Source organism: Nipponia nippon, unplaced genomic scaffold, assembly GCF_047370975.1.
Source record: "Nipponia nippon isolate SJK-2023a ecotype South Korea unplaced genomic scaffold, ASM4737097v1 scaffold_3, whole genome shotgun sequence".
Lineage (NCBI taxonomy): Eukaryota > Metazoa > Chordata > Aves > Pelecaniformes > Threskiornithidae > Nipponia > Nipponia nippon.
In genome coordinates, this window is record NW_028262347.1 from 116,433,160 (window position 1) to 116,449,758 (window position 16,599).

General features: G+C 37.3%; 1 protein-coding gene across 6 annotated transcripts in view; it reads left to right on the forward strand.

Annotated features, from left to right (window-relative positions):
- The window catches only part of VTI1A (vesicle transport through interaction with t-SNAREs 1A), a 284,394-nt gene that overhangs the window by 172,509 nt on the left and 95,286 nt on the right, over positions 1–16,599 (forward strand). For 4 of the 6 annotated variants that reach the window (XM_087768269.1, XM_087768270.1, XM_009476050.2 and 1 more), the window contains one exon: positions 622–683. In XM_087768269.1, coding sequence (XP_087624395.1) covers positions 622–683 — 62 coding nt within the window. Of the gene's footprint in view, positions 1–621; positions 695–16,599 lie in introns of all 6 variants that reach the window. The other 2 variants (XM_087768271.1, XM_087768272.1) reach the window with 1 other exon arrangement.

The window sequence follows — 16,599 nt, forward strand, 5'->3', positions numbered from 1 at the left end:
AGAGCTGTGCCTCATGTACATACTATATACTGTTCACAAAGTATTTGGGCATCCATCCCAGTGAATGGATTCTGTAAGGTCAGTACAAGTTTTGTATTTAAGGGACAGTATAGGCATATTTCTTTTACACAGAATTGGTAAAAGGACACTGTTTTGTATTTTTGCTTTTTCTTTAAACTACTGTCTTTGAAAAACAATGGAAGAAAGGTATGTTTGTTTTTCTTTTCATAAAGCATCAGGAACACAGCGCATGGCTGTCTCTTCATCCCTTGATGCCCTCACTAATATACATAACCCATACACATACACACATCAGTGGGAATTATGGATACCAATTTATATAGCTTCTACCTGCAACCCTTTATTTGTAAAGCTTTTGCTCTTTATCCTGGTTCATCTTCGTTGCCTCAATGTCTTATCTTCTGTGGGTTTCATCTTTACGTAAGTGAAAACCAGACAAAACATTTTTAACTTTCAGAGCTTCAGTGGCTTTCTTACATGAGAGATTGTTGTGGGCTAAACCTGAAGTTGGTTGACCCAAATGACAGTAGAAATATCCATCCTTTGTACAGAATGGAGTACATGTGCCTTTTGCCTTTAATGGGACTCTTTTCTCCCCAGCTTAGAGAAACAGATGCAAACCTGGGGAAGAGTTCCAGGATTTTGACGGGAATGTTGCGAAGGTAAGGCCAAGGTAGGGACACTTCTGCTCTTTCTTTTTTCCCTCTCTCCCTCCGTGCCTTTATTTTTCATTTTATTTCAACCTCAGCATTTTGCTAATGTACCTGACTTTTTTTACACTGGCTGCTATGTAGAATGTCTTTGAATGAATGCTGGTAGTGAAGCAGGCATGGTTAGATAGAAAGCTTTATCACAGCTATGGAAAGAGTTTTCTGTAGCCTGAGGGATTATCCCTTGCTAAATCATTTTCATCTTTGTTTCTTTGTATTTGGGGTTTTTTTGTATGCGTGTTCTAAAATTAAGCTTTTTGACGATGATTTCCTGTGTTCCTTATTCTTGAGTGATTGTGGTGTTTTCTGGGTTTTTTACCTGTTAAGATTTTATGTGAGAAAGTTTGTAAATGTTTTGGGGCAACTTAACTTTACGCACAGAGAAAAGGTTAAGATGATCAATTCTGTCTGAATAGATGGGGCAGACAGATTGTCAAACCTTGTGGTTTTAGCATGTTTCTTCCATGCTTTCAATGTTATGAAAATTGTCCCTGGGATCAAAGTGAGGTGATACAGGAATGAAAAATTTGCAACATCCTAAAAATCTATGTGGGACCCCAGGGAGGGAGTTATCCAGTGGTTACGAGCCACCTTAAATTTACATCAGTACCTTCCCAGGCAGATTTTTTTGAATTAGTGGCATCTCTGGATGTGTGTTCTTTAGCCAGTGAAACAGCACCTGAGCTTCTCTGTGATGTCCATATTTCTGTGTATATTCAGCTTCCTGAAAGAGAAAAGCATCCCTCTAATGGGTGGTGCTGGGTGCTATGAAAACATGGTTTTAAAGGAGTTTACAGGATCCTCTGAAGTGTTCAGTATGAAATTACCCTTGCCATGGGCTTTTATGTTGCATATTTGCTTAATGCACTTTGCTTATTAAAAAAAAAAAGAAAAAAAGAAGAGAAAGTTTTAGCAGAGTTGTTGATTTGTCACTTGGCTTGGGAAATATCAATACCAGAATTTAGTAAGTTGTTCTTTAGTGCAAGCTTTATCTCTTCACAAGTTTCCTCAGAAAAATATCTTTGTTAGTTCCTTGTATACCCAGTTGACAAAGGTTAAAATGACTGAACCTCATGCCTTCATTCCACGGATTTCTTACAATTCCAACTCCAAACTGTAACATATAAAATTCTGTGATTAAGAGTAATATGTAAATGACACAAGCTAAATTCAAAATCCATGGAGAAAGGAAGTGGCAATTGAAAGGGATGGTTCAGTGCCTGTAGACAATCAAAATAAACTATAAAAAAAATGAACGAAAGAAAAGACACAACCAAACCCAAGTCTCCCCAGGAAGGGCTCTGCGACATGAGCTGTAACGAATATTCTGCATATGTCTCCATTTTGTCAAATCTCATTAAAGGGGTTTCTTGCTTTATGTCAATTGAGCTGTCCAAAAATCATTCATCATTTTAGTGTAAAAAAAAAATCATGCAGTTATTTAAATAATATCATATTAATGTTAAAGTTCAGCTGTCATTTAATAGTATGGCTTAATCAGACATAGCATTTAGGAAAAATAGTTTTTTCGGGCTTTACTTGGCTTTCAGGTTGGCAGATTCAAATAAGGATTTATGGGTTTCTAAACCAATGTATTCTTTCCATGTTTATGCTTGAGGTACCTCAGTCTTTTTTGCAGCACCCTGTAGTCTGCTATTTTCAATAAAATAAAGTATCTCCGCATATTGTGTTTGAATACATTTGCAAGTAATTTGGAGAAGCTGAAACAAAAACATATGCTGTAACCTTTGACTTTGTTTTGTGTTTGGGAATCACAGTTAGGAGTCCTAGTTTATAAGTGTTCCATAAGCCAAATGAAAAATATGATCTTTCTCAAATACACTTGGGCTTTTCTTTTCAGACAAAAGGATTATGTAGTCAAACACCAAGATGGCATGTTTCTGTGTGTCAGAAAGGCACTGGATTTCCTTTAACAAAAATGCTGAGCTGAGTCACCCATCTGGATGAAAGGCAGGTTAGGATATAAGCTCAGTTCAGGTAAATGTGCCAAAAGAAATGCCTCAGCATGAATGCAACTTGCAGTAGAAGGTTCTCAGGATGTTATTTAAAACCACATAATAGATAGACCTATGGTGAATTTAATTTGTTTGTGACTGTTGGGTAGAAGGGTCTAGCATTATCCCTCAGCATCCGCATCATCCCAATGTTGTTTAGTCACAAGAATAATCATAAAATACAGACCCCAAGAAATCAGCACATATTAGATAAATACAACTGTAAGAAAAATAATTAGCACAGATTGGCAGTTCCTGCGTACTTCAGTACATACTACGTAATGTTTCACTTAATTACTGGAACCAATAAAGAAAAACACTGGAGGACTATTCTTCACACCATTATTATACGGAAAAGGTAATGTTAAACTCATCATTGCTCAACTTAGTTGCTGCTCCCACAATATGTATTTGCTGATATGCTTGAAGTCATATGCCAGGCTAACACCCTGTGCATCAACTTAATGCCTAACTATTTCTATTTTTGCCATCTGGGAAAGGTAAAGCAGCATCTCATCTGAATCTGGCCAAATATATTAAGAGATTAGATATTTAGGTAGCTAAAGGGCTAAATTACTCCCTTTGTATGAGCTAAATTCCCTGGCCATGTATTTGTGCATAAAATGTTCTGGAGATGGGGAATAAAAGCAGGGACAGGTTTTGTAGGTTGCCATAGCTCACTAAGGAATCAGTGGCATAATAGGGACAGGTCTTCCAGTTTGCTGCTCTCGCAACTTAAAGTAGCCAGTGTTATGTATTGGAATTTTGTTATCTCCCAGTATTTTGGGTATTTCGGTAAGTAAATTTTTGTAATAAATGTTTTTAAATATTCTCACTTTGAAATGACCTATACAGTCATAATATTCTTTTTTTTTTTTTTTCCTGTAAATAAACCTACTGAGATTCCGCTAAACTAGTGTATTCCACTTATGGCATTGTATTACTAGGATAGTATCGGCATGTTGATAATGTCAAAACATTAATCATTTCCTTTTACATGTATCTATAGCTCTGGACATCCTGACATTTTATGACTCCTCTCTAAAACTGTGAGACTATAACAGAAGCTCAGTGTCGTTTCAGTTACAGAATTTTCAAATAATAGGTTTTAACATAAGGAAATGGCATCTTCTGCGGTCATCTGCAATATTGCCATCTCAGACATCTATCCCTTGGCCTCTACCCCATTGTGACTTGGGGACTGCACAGTGTGTAGAAAGAAGGAGAAAAGAATATGTTCTGAAAGATCTTCAGTCTTTTGCCCATATCCTAAGCCAATAGCCTAGAAAAGCTTTTAAGAAAAGAATTTGGACAGTCTTCAAGCCACGCATGGCCCAGTGGGAAACAAACCAACCTAAAAGTAACCAGATAAAAGTTTCACTGGATTTGAATCTTTATCCAGTTAACAGATAAATTCTATCTACCCCCCTCCAAATTGCAGAAAAATATTTTAGAAAAATAGCTACTACCCTCCAGAACAAAGTTTTATTCTGTCTGGTTCACCAGGAAATCTTTATGCCAAAAATTCTTTTAATCTTCAGATTTCAATCTTCTGAGTTGTTATCAATGATGCTTTGACAAGCTCATGACCACACCTGCTCTTAAAAAAGAGAGTTTTAAAATTTGATTTCTAACAGGGCAGAGACACTAGCTCCAGCTGATGGAAATGAAGCAGTAAGTGTTCAGCTCTCAGGTGATAAGTTATATGACTTGCCAACAGCATCATGACCAATGTGACTACAATCAGAAACAAGGAATGCTCCCCGCTCCGTGCTAGTTGTAGTCAAGCTTCTTCACTCTTCTTTCCAGGAAAATTCTGGTAGTCCTGCTTCCTGCATCACTTCTAGTCAAACTTCCTTGTACTTTTGAACTCCAGGATAGTGCAGACCTTGCAGTTATTTTTCAACATTTCATAGAATCATAGGACAATTTAGGTTGGAAGGGACCTCTAGAGGTCATCTGGTCCAACCTACTGCTCAGAGCAAGTCTAATTAGAGCATGTTGCTCAGAGACTTCTCCAGTCAAGTTTTGAACACATCCAAAGGTGGAGATACCAATGCCTCTCTAAGCATTCTGTTCCAGGAGCAGTTGAAATAAGCAATTTTTCCAGGTGTCTGATTGAAATTTCCCAGCATCCAACTTGTGTCCATTGCCTCTGATCCTAAGCAGAAGTGATTTAAAACAAAAGTGGTTTAGAATTGGCTTTCAGAGTTTGGGCCTGGATTGCAGTCGTTCCTAGCTGTTCTCAAACAACTCCAGCAGTTCTGAAGAGGCCCCTGTGATCATTAGGCTGAGATGACGTTCAGTGTAGGGCAGTTCTTTAAACAAGGTGTGGGGTGCTCTGCCTCCGCTCATTGACCTGATCAGGTGGCCATTCAGCAGTGGATGCACAAGGATTTTTTTTATTTGCTTTCTCACACTCCTAGAGATGTGAAAAGTTAATTATGTCTGTTCTGCCTTCTCTCTTGACTACGAAGCCCACATTTCCATATGCAGAAGAATAGCAACAGAGGCAGTCATGTCCCTGTTGAGGCAAACCAAAACAAACAGCGAGAGTTATCACTGTCTTTTTCCCCTATTTCCCTATCAATCTCTGTTTCCATCCCCAAACATCCATAACAAAAAAGATTTTCTTCTGAGCTAAAGCCTGTCTCGGTATCAGTCATAGTAGGCCACGACTGTTAAGTCTCTGCAATTTTCTGGAGGAAGGTCTTTGTATCACAGATACTGAGTGAAGTTTAACATACAGTTAGATTTGCCTTGTTTTCATGCTAATAGAGGAATTCCTCTTTCCAGCAGGAACTTTGTATATTTGGTCTCAAGCCCAAAGAATTTTGAGTAAAAATTGTTTCCGCAACTTTTTGGTACATATATTTCTATTTTTACTTCAAGATGTATTTCTACACCGAAAAGTGATTGAAATAGCAAATCCTTTAGCAACATGTCTGCTCCATGTTGAATATTTACAGCTGTGGCTGTTTACTTCAGTAATTTAGACCTTGATTCAGGAATATATTTAAGCATATGGTTAACTTAAACCAGAGAAGCAATTCCTTTAACTTGAGGGAGAATGAATAAGGGGGGAATGAGTGGCAGAATGATTCCGGGTCATCTCTTGGGGCAACACAGCTTTTATTGTGCTCCTTGCTCAAGGCTGATTACAGAGCAAACCCTGTCCTTAATATTTCTGTTGTTAAATGGAAACCATAAAGTATACCATATACCATAGGGTATTTTAGTGCTTGTTACTCTCAGTGTAACAACATTTTTTTTAAGCGTTCCTGAATTTTAAGCATTTAATATAGGTAATTGATTCTCATATTATTGTGTATGTTTGCGTTTTAATAGACAACTAATCTTTATCAATTATGAAGTGTTGAATCTTTTCAAAAGGAAACTGATAAGCTTTGTGGTGCTGTTAATCACAAGATAGTCTTTGGATAAGGAACATGTGGCTTGTTACTCCAAATTAAACCTTGGCATTAATTAGTACCTGGTCGTTCCTCACTTTGTCTCTGACTTTAAACAGAAACCTTGTTTCTTTGTTGAAGTGATGGACAAAACATCTGGAAAACGTAAATGTAATGTCAGCAAAATTCCCAAGGGTAAGCATTCTTCATCATTAGGAGTCCAACCAAACAACAGGAAATGTACCTCTAGGTCTGAACAGCAAGAATTTTAAAATAGTATGGGACACTGTGGGTTCCCTGTTCTCAATTTAGATATGACGTAATCTGATGTATGTAAGATGCATTTCTTATTTTTAATAATCAATTGAGACCCATTTTATAAACCTTGCTCATCTTTCTTGGACAGTGTTCTGTATATTGTTTCCAAAATGCTTTTGAAAAATCTTACTCTACTTTCATTCAGTGTTAGAAGCACTTTTCAGTTCATGCATCACAGAGGGTACAGAAGTCTTTTGAGCTGCTGTATAACCACCATAGCTACAGCAAGCAGTGTACATGGAGAATTCCAAGCCATCTACTGAAGGTACTGAATGCCTCACAGAATGGGACCAATTTCAACATTGCAAGCATGTGGCTATGATTAGTTTAATGCCACCTTAGCCTTTGCAAACCTTCAGCTCCAACAGCCTAAGTGATACAGAGTTAAGTTTACTTCAAACCTGGGGAAAAAAAAAAAAGGATCATCATGATTGATCTTTACATTTTAATAACTTAAGTGTATAGGATAAAATAAGTCAGTCTTTTAATCTCCTTGCACCTAGGCAAAGTCTTAGAAGGATATGTCCTTCATTCATTGAGACAGAAGCATTTCTATTGTAGCATTGTTTTATTTTTCAGATTGTTGGAAAGCTTTATCCATGTCTCAGGCTGCCTACACTACATCCATTATGAGCAGGGCTCTCAGCATTCTTCAGACAATATTTCTAATTCTCTTTTTTCATTCCTTTTTTAAATGTACAATGGCCTTTGTTCTGTCCTCCCCATTCCCTCTTTTCTATCATCTGGAATTACTATCTCATTTGCCCCCCTTCCATTTACTTGTATCCAGCTGAACAGCTGGAAAGAACATTATCTAAAGCACAGTTGTGTTTCTGCAGGAAAGCAGGGTCCCAATGGATAATTATCCAAGCTAGTCCTAGACTGCATATAGCAAGAATTTAAAGCATCGTAATAGGTTAAATATCATGTAACCCTTTGTGATTGTTGTCTGTATTGAGATATGTTCACTACCATTAAGCAGCTAGAGCCTAAAAAGGTTCACAGTGTCATGAGTGAAACAAAAGGCATTTCATAGTCAGCGTTGTCATGTCTGAACCACAATAGATGTCCCATGACATGCTTTCATGAGAAGGCATGTCTTATATCAGCATAATCAGTGCAGTGCTTTCTTGTGGTAGGTACAAGTAGTTTCCAGTTGGATGAGTTTCTCTGACATGATATTCAGGAATAGTGAACGTAGTGAAAATACGTTGAATGTGGTGAGATTGCTTATGTGAAGCAGGGAACCTCTTAGCATAAGCTGACATTGGTAATTGCTGAAATAATTGGAGACAACTCTTCAGAAATCAATGAAGTCAAACTCCTTAAGGCCAGTAGTAAATTAAGGATCATGTTGTTCTTGACACCACTAACAATATAACTGTCACAGAACAATATATGCCAAATTTTATACATTCCATTTACTTCGGAGTGTTTAAGCCATAAATTCCTAAATGTAATGTTTTTTAATCACAGATCTCTGTGATATCTTGCTACATGGGTCATTTCATTTTAATCTACAAATTTGCCAAAAGAGAAGTAGAATCATCTTGGAAGTGATCACAGAAAAGTTCATCCCTTTGTGTTAAGAGAGGATTGACCGTCCCTGTTTCAATCCTGACAGATACTCCTCTGGCCTGCTCTGCACTAATGAACATTCCCCATCTCTTCAATCAAACTGTTCCAAGTTTTCCCTAATGTTTAGCCCAAATCTTTCTTCCTGGGTAGACAGAGAGCTTTTATGTACTAGTACATTGGAGGAGATTTCTGTGCTCTGCCATGGCCCATGACTTCTGCTGTGAAAAGAAATTTCTGCTGAACTTTTCAAGAATTAGAGAACATAAATAATAGTGTACAGAATTAAATTATAGTTTCCGGTTTTTACCAAGCCAAGACTTTTGATGGGATTCAGGAATGTAAAAATGCAAGTTGATAGTTTTCTAATAGGCAAATCCTGGAAGCTCAGCCTCTCCAAACAGTAGCTTCATGCGTAGGTGTCACAGCTTTGCAAATAGAGACACCAAAATTAAATCATTCTCATGAGGTTTCATATCTGGACTAAAACTAGACTGTATGCTAAGCTGACTAAAAGTAACATTTGAAACTCAAACAAGATCAACAAAATACAGAGATTTAACTTTTTTTGTGGCACTTCTAAAGGTTTTAAGAAAAAGGCAGTAATGTTGTCAGACAAACATCGGAATTTTTAACTTATTTCTCCCACCCTTGCCCATAGACACACCAGCATTTTGGCAGATACAGTATTTGGAAACAAATGGTGGGAATGCGAATTGTTTTGCCTAGTCTTCTGTCAGGTCTCTGCAGGAAGATTTATTAATCTTTATCAGATAAAGAAGCTCTTTTGTATGTTCTGAGTATGATTTCCAGTAGCACTTAGCGCTTTTCTTGCCACACTTGATTGAAATTGTCAGCTTTTAATAAAAGCAAAATTAATTCAGCTTTCCAGCACAATTCTGATCACACACCAAGGAATTTATCTTTAAGAAAACAATGAAGTCATCAAACTGATGTAAAACTGCTGTGATATCAGAATTTTGCCCTTATTAGCTAATCTTTTAGATTAGATCATTTTCAATCTAGCTCATAGTAGCAGGTCAGAGTTTCAGCTGTGCTCAAGAGACATAAGAGATTGAGAAAGCACCAACTGGAACAAAGGAAAACTCGGGATTTGCTGAGTACAATTTTTGTTCAAGTCAGTCACTCAAGTTCTACCACAAAATCGAGGACCTGAACTTTTAAGTCATAGCTGTGTAAGTAGTTTTCTCTTCTGTAGCCGTAATATTGAATGAGGATCTCTTTTGGCTTGAGCAAAGTTTGTTTGGTGGGGGTGTTTGTTGTTGTTGTAATTTTACAAAGGCCATAAATGATGACTGAGAAATCAACAGTTAAGGAAAACCAGGATCACTTAGAGTTTTTTGCCGATAAATTAATCCTGCTGTGGGACAAGACCAAAACTGAGAATTTATATCCTTGTGTAGTATGTAATTATGTTGTATTGGACCTTTAAAACTCTGCAAAAGAAATGTTCACACATCACTAACCTGCTGAGTGTCTGTCTGAAGAATAACAAAGTCGTGAATGAGAAAGCGTGGTCTTACAATGAGAAATTGTTTAGTCTACTTGGAGATAGGAAGGATGAAAATTTGCTAATTTTGGCTGGCTCTTTAACTAACATGGAAGATTTGAACCTAATCAAAAAGGCAAAGAAAAGGCAGTGCAAAATGGGAAAGACAAAGACAAACAATTTTACCATAAACACTGTGTTCTCTACAACATTTGTGTAGCTCTAAAGTAATTCATTGAAAGTCATTGAAAGTGTTTCAGAAATATCTAGAATAATATAAACAAGGGAGAGACTCTTGCAACCTTTTCAGTGCTAATGCTCCTTCAGTCTTAGCATCAGGATTATAACTCTTATAAATCATATTTTAAAATGAGTTTATTAATTGGGTTCTTTTGAAGACTTAAAAAATTAGTCAATGAATTTGAATAGTCAGAAGTGGTATTAGTGCTCTCCAGTTTAAAAACATAGCAGAAGAGTTCTTCACTGACCTATATGCCTTCTGCAAATACTGACGTTTTTCCATGAGTGTTAATATGGCTTAGCTTGCAGGATCTCACTATGTAGCATTTATTACCTAAGAGCTTTTGGTTAGCTTGGACTTTGCTATATTAACTAAGCTGTAACTCAGAAGGTTTTTGTAACATTTGCAAGTTAGAGCAAAGTCTTCATCTTGTCTTCTTTAGTAGATCTGCTGATAGCTTAAGATTGCAACACTAATGGCTGATTTTTCTTCTTGAATAAAAATTGCATCTTAAAATTATTTTTGCACCAACTCCCTGCCTTCCTCCTGATACAAATACTTGTGCAAGCAAAAAAATAGCACTTGTATGTTTCTATCGTTTTCTTATCATGGCTGCAAATGATGCATTTAAATAGGGAATTGTTTGAGAAACGTGGTTCTAAGTGTGCCCGGTCTTGCCTAGATGTTGGGAAGCATATGGTCTACTTTATCCATGCAGAGAAATTTCCTTGCTGTTTTCTGTCACCACTATATTTTTTCAACTGCAGTTTTCAGTGTGAATGGCACACATGTGTTGATTGTGAAGGTAGCATTCTTTCAGTACCGCCTTAAGCTAATTACTCTTAGTGGCAGTGGGGTTTTGTACCTCATTTGTGAACAGCTATTTATACTACTACACCAGTACAAAGCAATGTTTCACATTACCAGTTTACCAGACTATTACACCATTGTGTTTTAATCCGCTGTAGGTGGATGGAGAATATGAGCCATCTGTTTTATTTAATGATATAATCAGTAAACAATATATGCACTTTACACATTTGGTCATTAAAGATGCCCATATTGTTGGACCCTGTATTTACATTGTAAATTGGTGTATTCACACATCAGCTCTTTCTGGTTTAAAAGGCTTGCTGTGTTCATAAGATGGTACAAAGCAAGCTCAGTAACTGCTCGAACCCAGCGCAGGTGGTCGAGCTAGTTGCCACACAGATCAAAAGTCAAACAACTGTGAATCTTCCTTTGAAATGGCATTTAGAGAGACAAGGCTGGTCTTATCTTCACAAACAAGAAAGAGTTATAGATATACATCATGAAGTTCTGAGAACAAAAGGGGGTTTCATAATCACTCGGCATCAGAAAATCCAGTACTGCAGACTTTTGTGAAGACATCTTTGGAATATAAAGACCATCTTATTTTCCTGGACAAAATTTAGAGGAGTGAGTCTGAATTATTAAATATGAGAAAGTTCAGTGATTTCAAAACTTTGGAGACAAGAAGTTGCCTGCTCTCACAGTCCATTTAATTTAATTCTATTTTATTTTCAGCAATGCTTAAGCAGAATAAAACAAACAGCAACAGCAAAACCCGATCTCTTTCAAGGGATAGAGGTGAATGGGTGTATTTGTGCTAGAAACAAAGGAAATTGCTTGAGATTTCCATTTCCCCAAAGTATCCTTGGTGAGCACCAAAAAACAGCCACTAAAATACATTAAAAATTCATTGATAAGTAAAATCTTGTTTGCTAGCACGTTTTTAAGGAGATGAAAGATCATACAATCCTGTACTAAAACAGTAATATTCATTTTAGCATTTTACTTCACAGCTTGCGCTTAAGATGCCTAGAACTGAAGGTATTTATTGGAGGACTCGGTCTCCTTTCTCATTGTGTTTTATGAGGAAATATAATTGGGTTTATCACTGGGTGAAGGCTTGCCTGGCATTGCCAGTAGGCAGCGGAGGGAAAGGACTTGTGGAAGTGGTATGGTTAAGACTGGGTTTGCAGGTCAGCAAGGCTGGAGAAGTAGTCTTGAGCTTAACAGCACAGCTGCTCAGCAGCAATGGGCCTGCTAATAAAGGCGGAGCTCTGTGAATGCCAGTTCTTTAGCTCAGTTTGAGATCATCTTTTAAAGCAGCAGAGTGTCTGTCAGGATGGGATCTTAGTCATTTCTTGTTATATGCACTTGTATAAAAAGCTATCGGCAAAATATTAATACACAGGAGATCTTTGTTTTGGTTTCTGTTCCTATACAATGCAGCTATACTCAGAGTCACTGAATATATACTCAGTAACAAAGCCTATGTACTAAAAAGTGTGTTCACTTTCCACTTAGTGTTACAAACATGAGGACATAGCTTTCTAGGTCTTTAAATCTATTTCAAAGGCACGCTAATTATATTATTCTTTTTTTTATTCTTGGGGTGGGAGGAAAGAAGATTTTTTTTTTTTTTTTTTTTTACTAGGGTTTTTTTGTGCTGGCAGGAATTTTAGAGGTAAAGTATTTTCAAGTGTATGAGTGAAGAGAAGAAAACATCCCATTTTATGAGCCATTATATATGCTTTCAAAATATACAATATTTTCATGGTTAAAATATTTAAAATAAAACAAAATAAGATTCAGCTATAAGTGTCCCTTTTATAGTCTCTTCATATCTGTACTTCATGTAAGTTGAATATTAAGCATTGGAATGTTTCCATATGCTTCATGATGTATTGCCTTCTGATTTTGAGATATTGTGTAACTAACTTTATTAATAATCTTATAAAGGTGTTGAGATTTTTTTTTTCCTGTCCCAGTCCAGGAAAAAGAATCAGAAACTTGCCTACTAGTTTGAATCCTAGCTTTGTCCTGGGTGTATCTTGGGTAACTGTAGACACATCTGTTTCTGTGCATCTCTAAAATGAGGATAATGTTCCATATCTCAGCAAAGCATTCCAAGGGCAAATGCCCTTAATTAATCTGTGCATGGTCCTCACATGACAACCTGATGAGAGTTTGTGAATGATGGACTAACTGGTAGCAGTGCCTGTCCTGATTTGGAGTCATGGCTTAAATGGATTTAAAAGGGGTGAAAGAGAAGCATGGGAAGAATTCAGACTAGAGGGATGTGGAGTATCTGATTTCCCATCACAGTCCATTACCAAGTACATACCTGATCTCCTTAACTACTGAATGTAGATATGAGGAAGAGGAGGTATCGATTCCTTGTTGTCTTCTTCAGATAATATAATTTTGAGGGCTACAGGTGACAGGCTCATCTTTCTTTTGGTGATGTTTTTGATGTGTTGCAGACAGAAAAGAGTATTTGGGTTTGTTCGAAAAATAGAATTAATGCATCCCTGGAGACGTAATGATTAAGTGTGTATAGAGAGGAGCAGTAATGTTAAACTTGATGTGCTAGCCCACGCAACTGCTTCTTCCTTATCAATCTCTCCTTAGTGCTTCTGTCAGAAATGGTGTTCTTATAGCTTGCTGTGGACTGAGAAGTATTATTGCTGGCTGCTGTCAACCTGCAAATAATCAGTACCATACAAACATTTGTTAAGTACCTTAGGGTTCCTCAAAGAAGAAATACATCCCTACAAATGCAATGTTTTATGACTTACTATCACAGCACTGCTGTTTCCTCGTTCAAAGAAGGTGTGGAGGAGAGATGTGTAGACTCGGGGATAAAGGTAGACACTCACTTACTTCCCCTGGCCAAAATTACCTTTAGCACCATCACCTCTTGCCTGTGGTAAAAGAAGAAGAAACATAGTTTGTTACAGAACGTGGATGGGTAAAGCCATGAAAATAATCTAGGAATGCATAAAAATTCTATCTCATGTGTAGTAACTTGATGACCGAAAACATACTAGTGAGCCTTTGAAATTCCAATATTTTGCTGTTCAACTTCTGATTAAGGAGAAAATAAAAATGTGGATTTCAATTGCATTTTGTTAAAACACCCAGTGACATGATGCTGCTCTTAGCTGTAAATTTAGAAGAGAGTTTGTTAGACAGTTTGTGTAGCAGACATATGTTGAAAGCTAGGGTTAAATGAAGTTTGAATGTGATAGCTGGTAATGATGCTGTAGAGCATGCTCTTAATGAAGAGTATTCTTTATGGAACATCTCTTGTGCTGGTGCACTTCGTTGGTCATATTTTTATGGTCATCTTTGAATTATTGATGATTTATTAAAGCTCTACCAGCAAGCAGTGGGAGAATTAAGCTCCCACGTGCCAGTTCCATCAGATGATTCCTCTTTGAGGAATCTAAGTGATCAAATGAGATGAGCCATTTATAATTCTTCAAACAGGAATTGTTCACAAGCAGTTGTTTCTGAGAGAATTGCTGGTGTCCTCTTTGGAGTAAGATGAAGTATTTGGAATTATATGATACACATGTGTGATGTTAAGCCTATTGTAGAATTTTTTTATAATAAACTAAATAAACCATATTAGCAGTGTTCCAGATGCTTAGCAGTCAACTAAGGAAATAGGGACCTCATCTCAGAGGTGCACAATGTAAACAGACAGCATATAGGTGGGGTGGGGAATGTTGAATGAACCCAAAGAAAAGGCAGGGCTGCAAAGGTGCTGTTTCTCTCTCTGTTTCAGGCAGTGATTTTTGTATGCTTATAATTCTGTTCATTGAAGTCAGTGGAAAAGCATGTGCCCAAATGCTTGTTTTCTGAATCTGAAAGGAGGAGCAGGTGCACAAGATATCAGAAAAAAGCTCCGTTTTATAAATGTAGAGACTAGCTTACAGTAGAGTTTCTGATTTGTCCTCTTGCTCCATTGACCCAATTAAATACAGGTTTCATAGGAAAATATTGTTGTGGCTGACCTGGATAATAGAGATTGGTTGGGAGGACTATGAAACCTGGCCCTACTCTCTAAACTGTTGAGTTCTGAGACTGACTTTAGTTTGAGACCCGCTGTACACTGCTTTCTTTGATCCAAACCCTGAGAATATGTAATCATCATTTAAAGAAATGAACTCCTTTGTGAGGAGGAAGCCAAGAAGTGGCCCCAGAGAATGCCTTCCCACATGGAAAGCCACCACCCCCTGATTTGATGACTTCCATGTTAATGCATCTTTCAAGGAGGCCTCTTTGTCCTGCATTGTGACTTATTTGGCTCTTCTTTTATTTCAGTCTTAATTGTCATTAGCGGTTTTTTTTTTTTCTAAAGACATCTGGGGAATAGTAGTTTATTGCATATTGTTGTGTTTGTCTAAAGGCAATTGCACAAGCTTGAAACCTAATCCTTGTAATCTTTCCTGCTAGGGAGAGCTTGAGATAAATACTACTGTATGCTTGGTGGGAGTGGGTCTCTACTTTTTGATCATCCATGTCTAAATGTTGAGTAATACTTAAGGGAAAATGTTCTCAAAACATTCCTTAGATGATTATTAGATTATATTTTATGTTTGATAAAAACTGGAAAATTGTGTAAATATTTGCTTAACATCCCACCCCTAAAGCAATTTATTTCCTTTCTGGCCTTCAACCCTCTTGCTCAGTGAAATGAGATCCGTCACTTTCTGTTTATATTCAGTTTCACTTTGCAGTTTTCATGTACGTGTAGTGCGATTCCCCACTGCAGGGGAATATTTAAATAATAAGTGGGGAATAAAGAGGAAGGAAGGGAAAAAATCTTTCAAAAATATTTTCTAGTGTCTTCCCACATTTTAAAAGTAAACAAGTGCTATGATTATACTACTTGCATGTGACATGTTAATAACTAGTGTTAGAAGAAATCTGAAAAATAATCCAGTCCTGCTTTTCTATAAATTGTTTGTCACATAGTAACTAAGACCAGTTTGTACATATTATGTTCCTGTGGCTACCATTCAAATCAGCCTTTGGCAAAAGTGAGCATATGTGAGATACCTCATTCTTACAAGAGGAAATCGCTTTTGCATCTTGGATACTCCATGGTGGTTGAGTTTTCTGGATGGTGCTGACTTTTCCATGTAGACAACAGTCAATACTCACATAGGTCAACTGTTTGACTGTTTTCTCTGATCTGAATTTTTCATTTTGGATTAATACAGAGTATGGGTCTCAAAGCCATGGACATCAGAACAAATGCTAGGTCATGATTACAGCTCGACTAGATGGGAGGAGGGGCTTAGGGTAACATTGTGTTGTGGAAAAAGAACCATCAGAGTCAGTAAATTAATTTAAAAGACTGAGGATACTTCTCTGCACCAACCAGTGTTGAAGCATTCCTGTCGTACATTGCAAAATGGCTGCTTCAGATGCAAGAAGTCCTGGAGTTTCTCTTGATTCCTCTTTCTCTCCCACCATGTTTTTGCAATTAAATGCTGGATGAAAATTCTCTTTCCTTTCCTTTTGTTTTGTTTTGTCTTTTGTTTTAAATGTGTTACTTTTTCCTTAATGTGTAGCAGCTGATTTTTCCTCTGTTGGCTCACTTGGGCACAGAGACAAACCTCCTTTCAAGGAACAGAGTTCCAACATTGTTGTTGATTATTTTAATGGGAAACCATCTGTGTGGTAAGGGAGGCTCTCCAGCTTCTTTCTGGAGGAAAAAACAAAAGAGATGCAAGTATTTTAGCCAAAGGTAAAACCCTTCCCTCTGTAATATGGATAGACTCACAAAGAAAGTAGACATAAAGGCATGTGTCTCCTCATGACACTCGCAAAGACCTGATTTTCAAGAGCAGCCAACCTGTGGCAGTCCCTTGGGAACACAACTGGCCTTCTTCACAGTGTGATCTGCTCTTGGTGCTTCCCACAAAGTTGCAGTTGAGATCTGCTGCTCCTTTGGGGGACAAAAGGCCAGTGT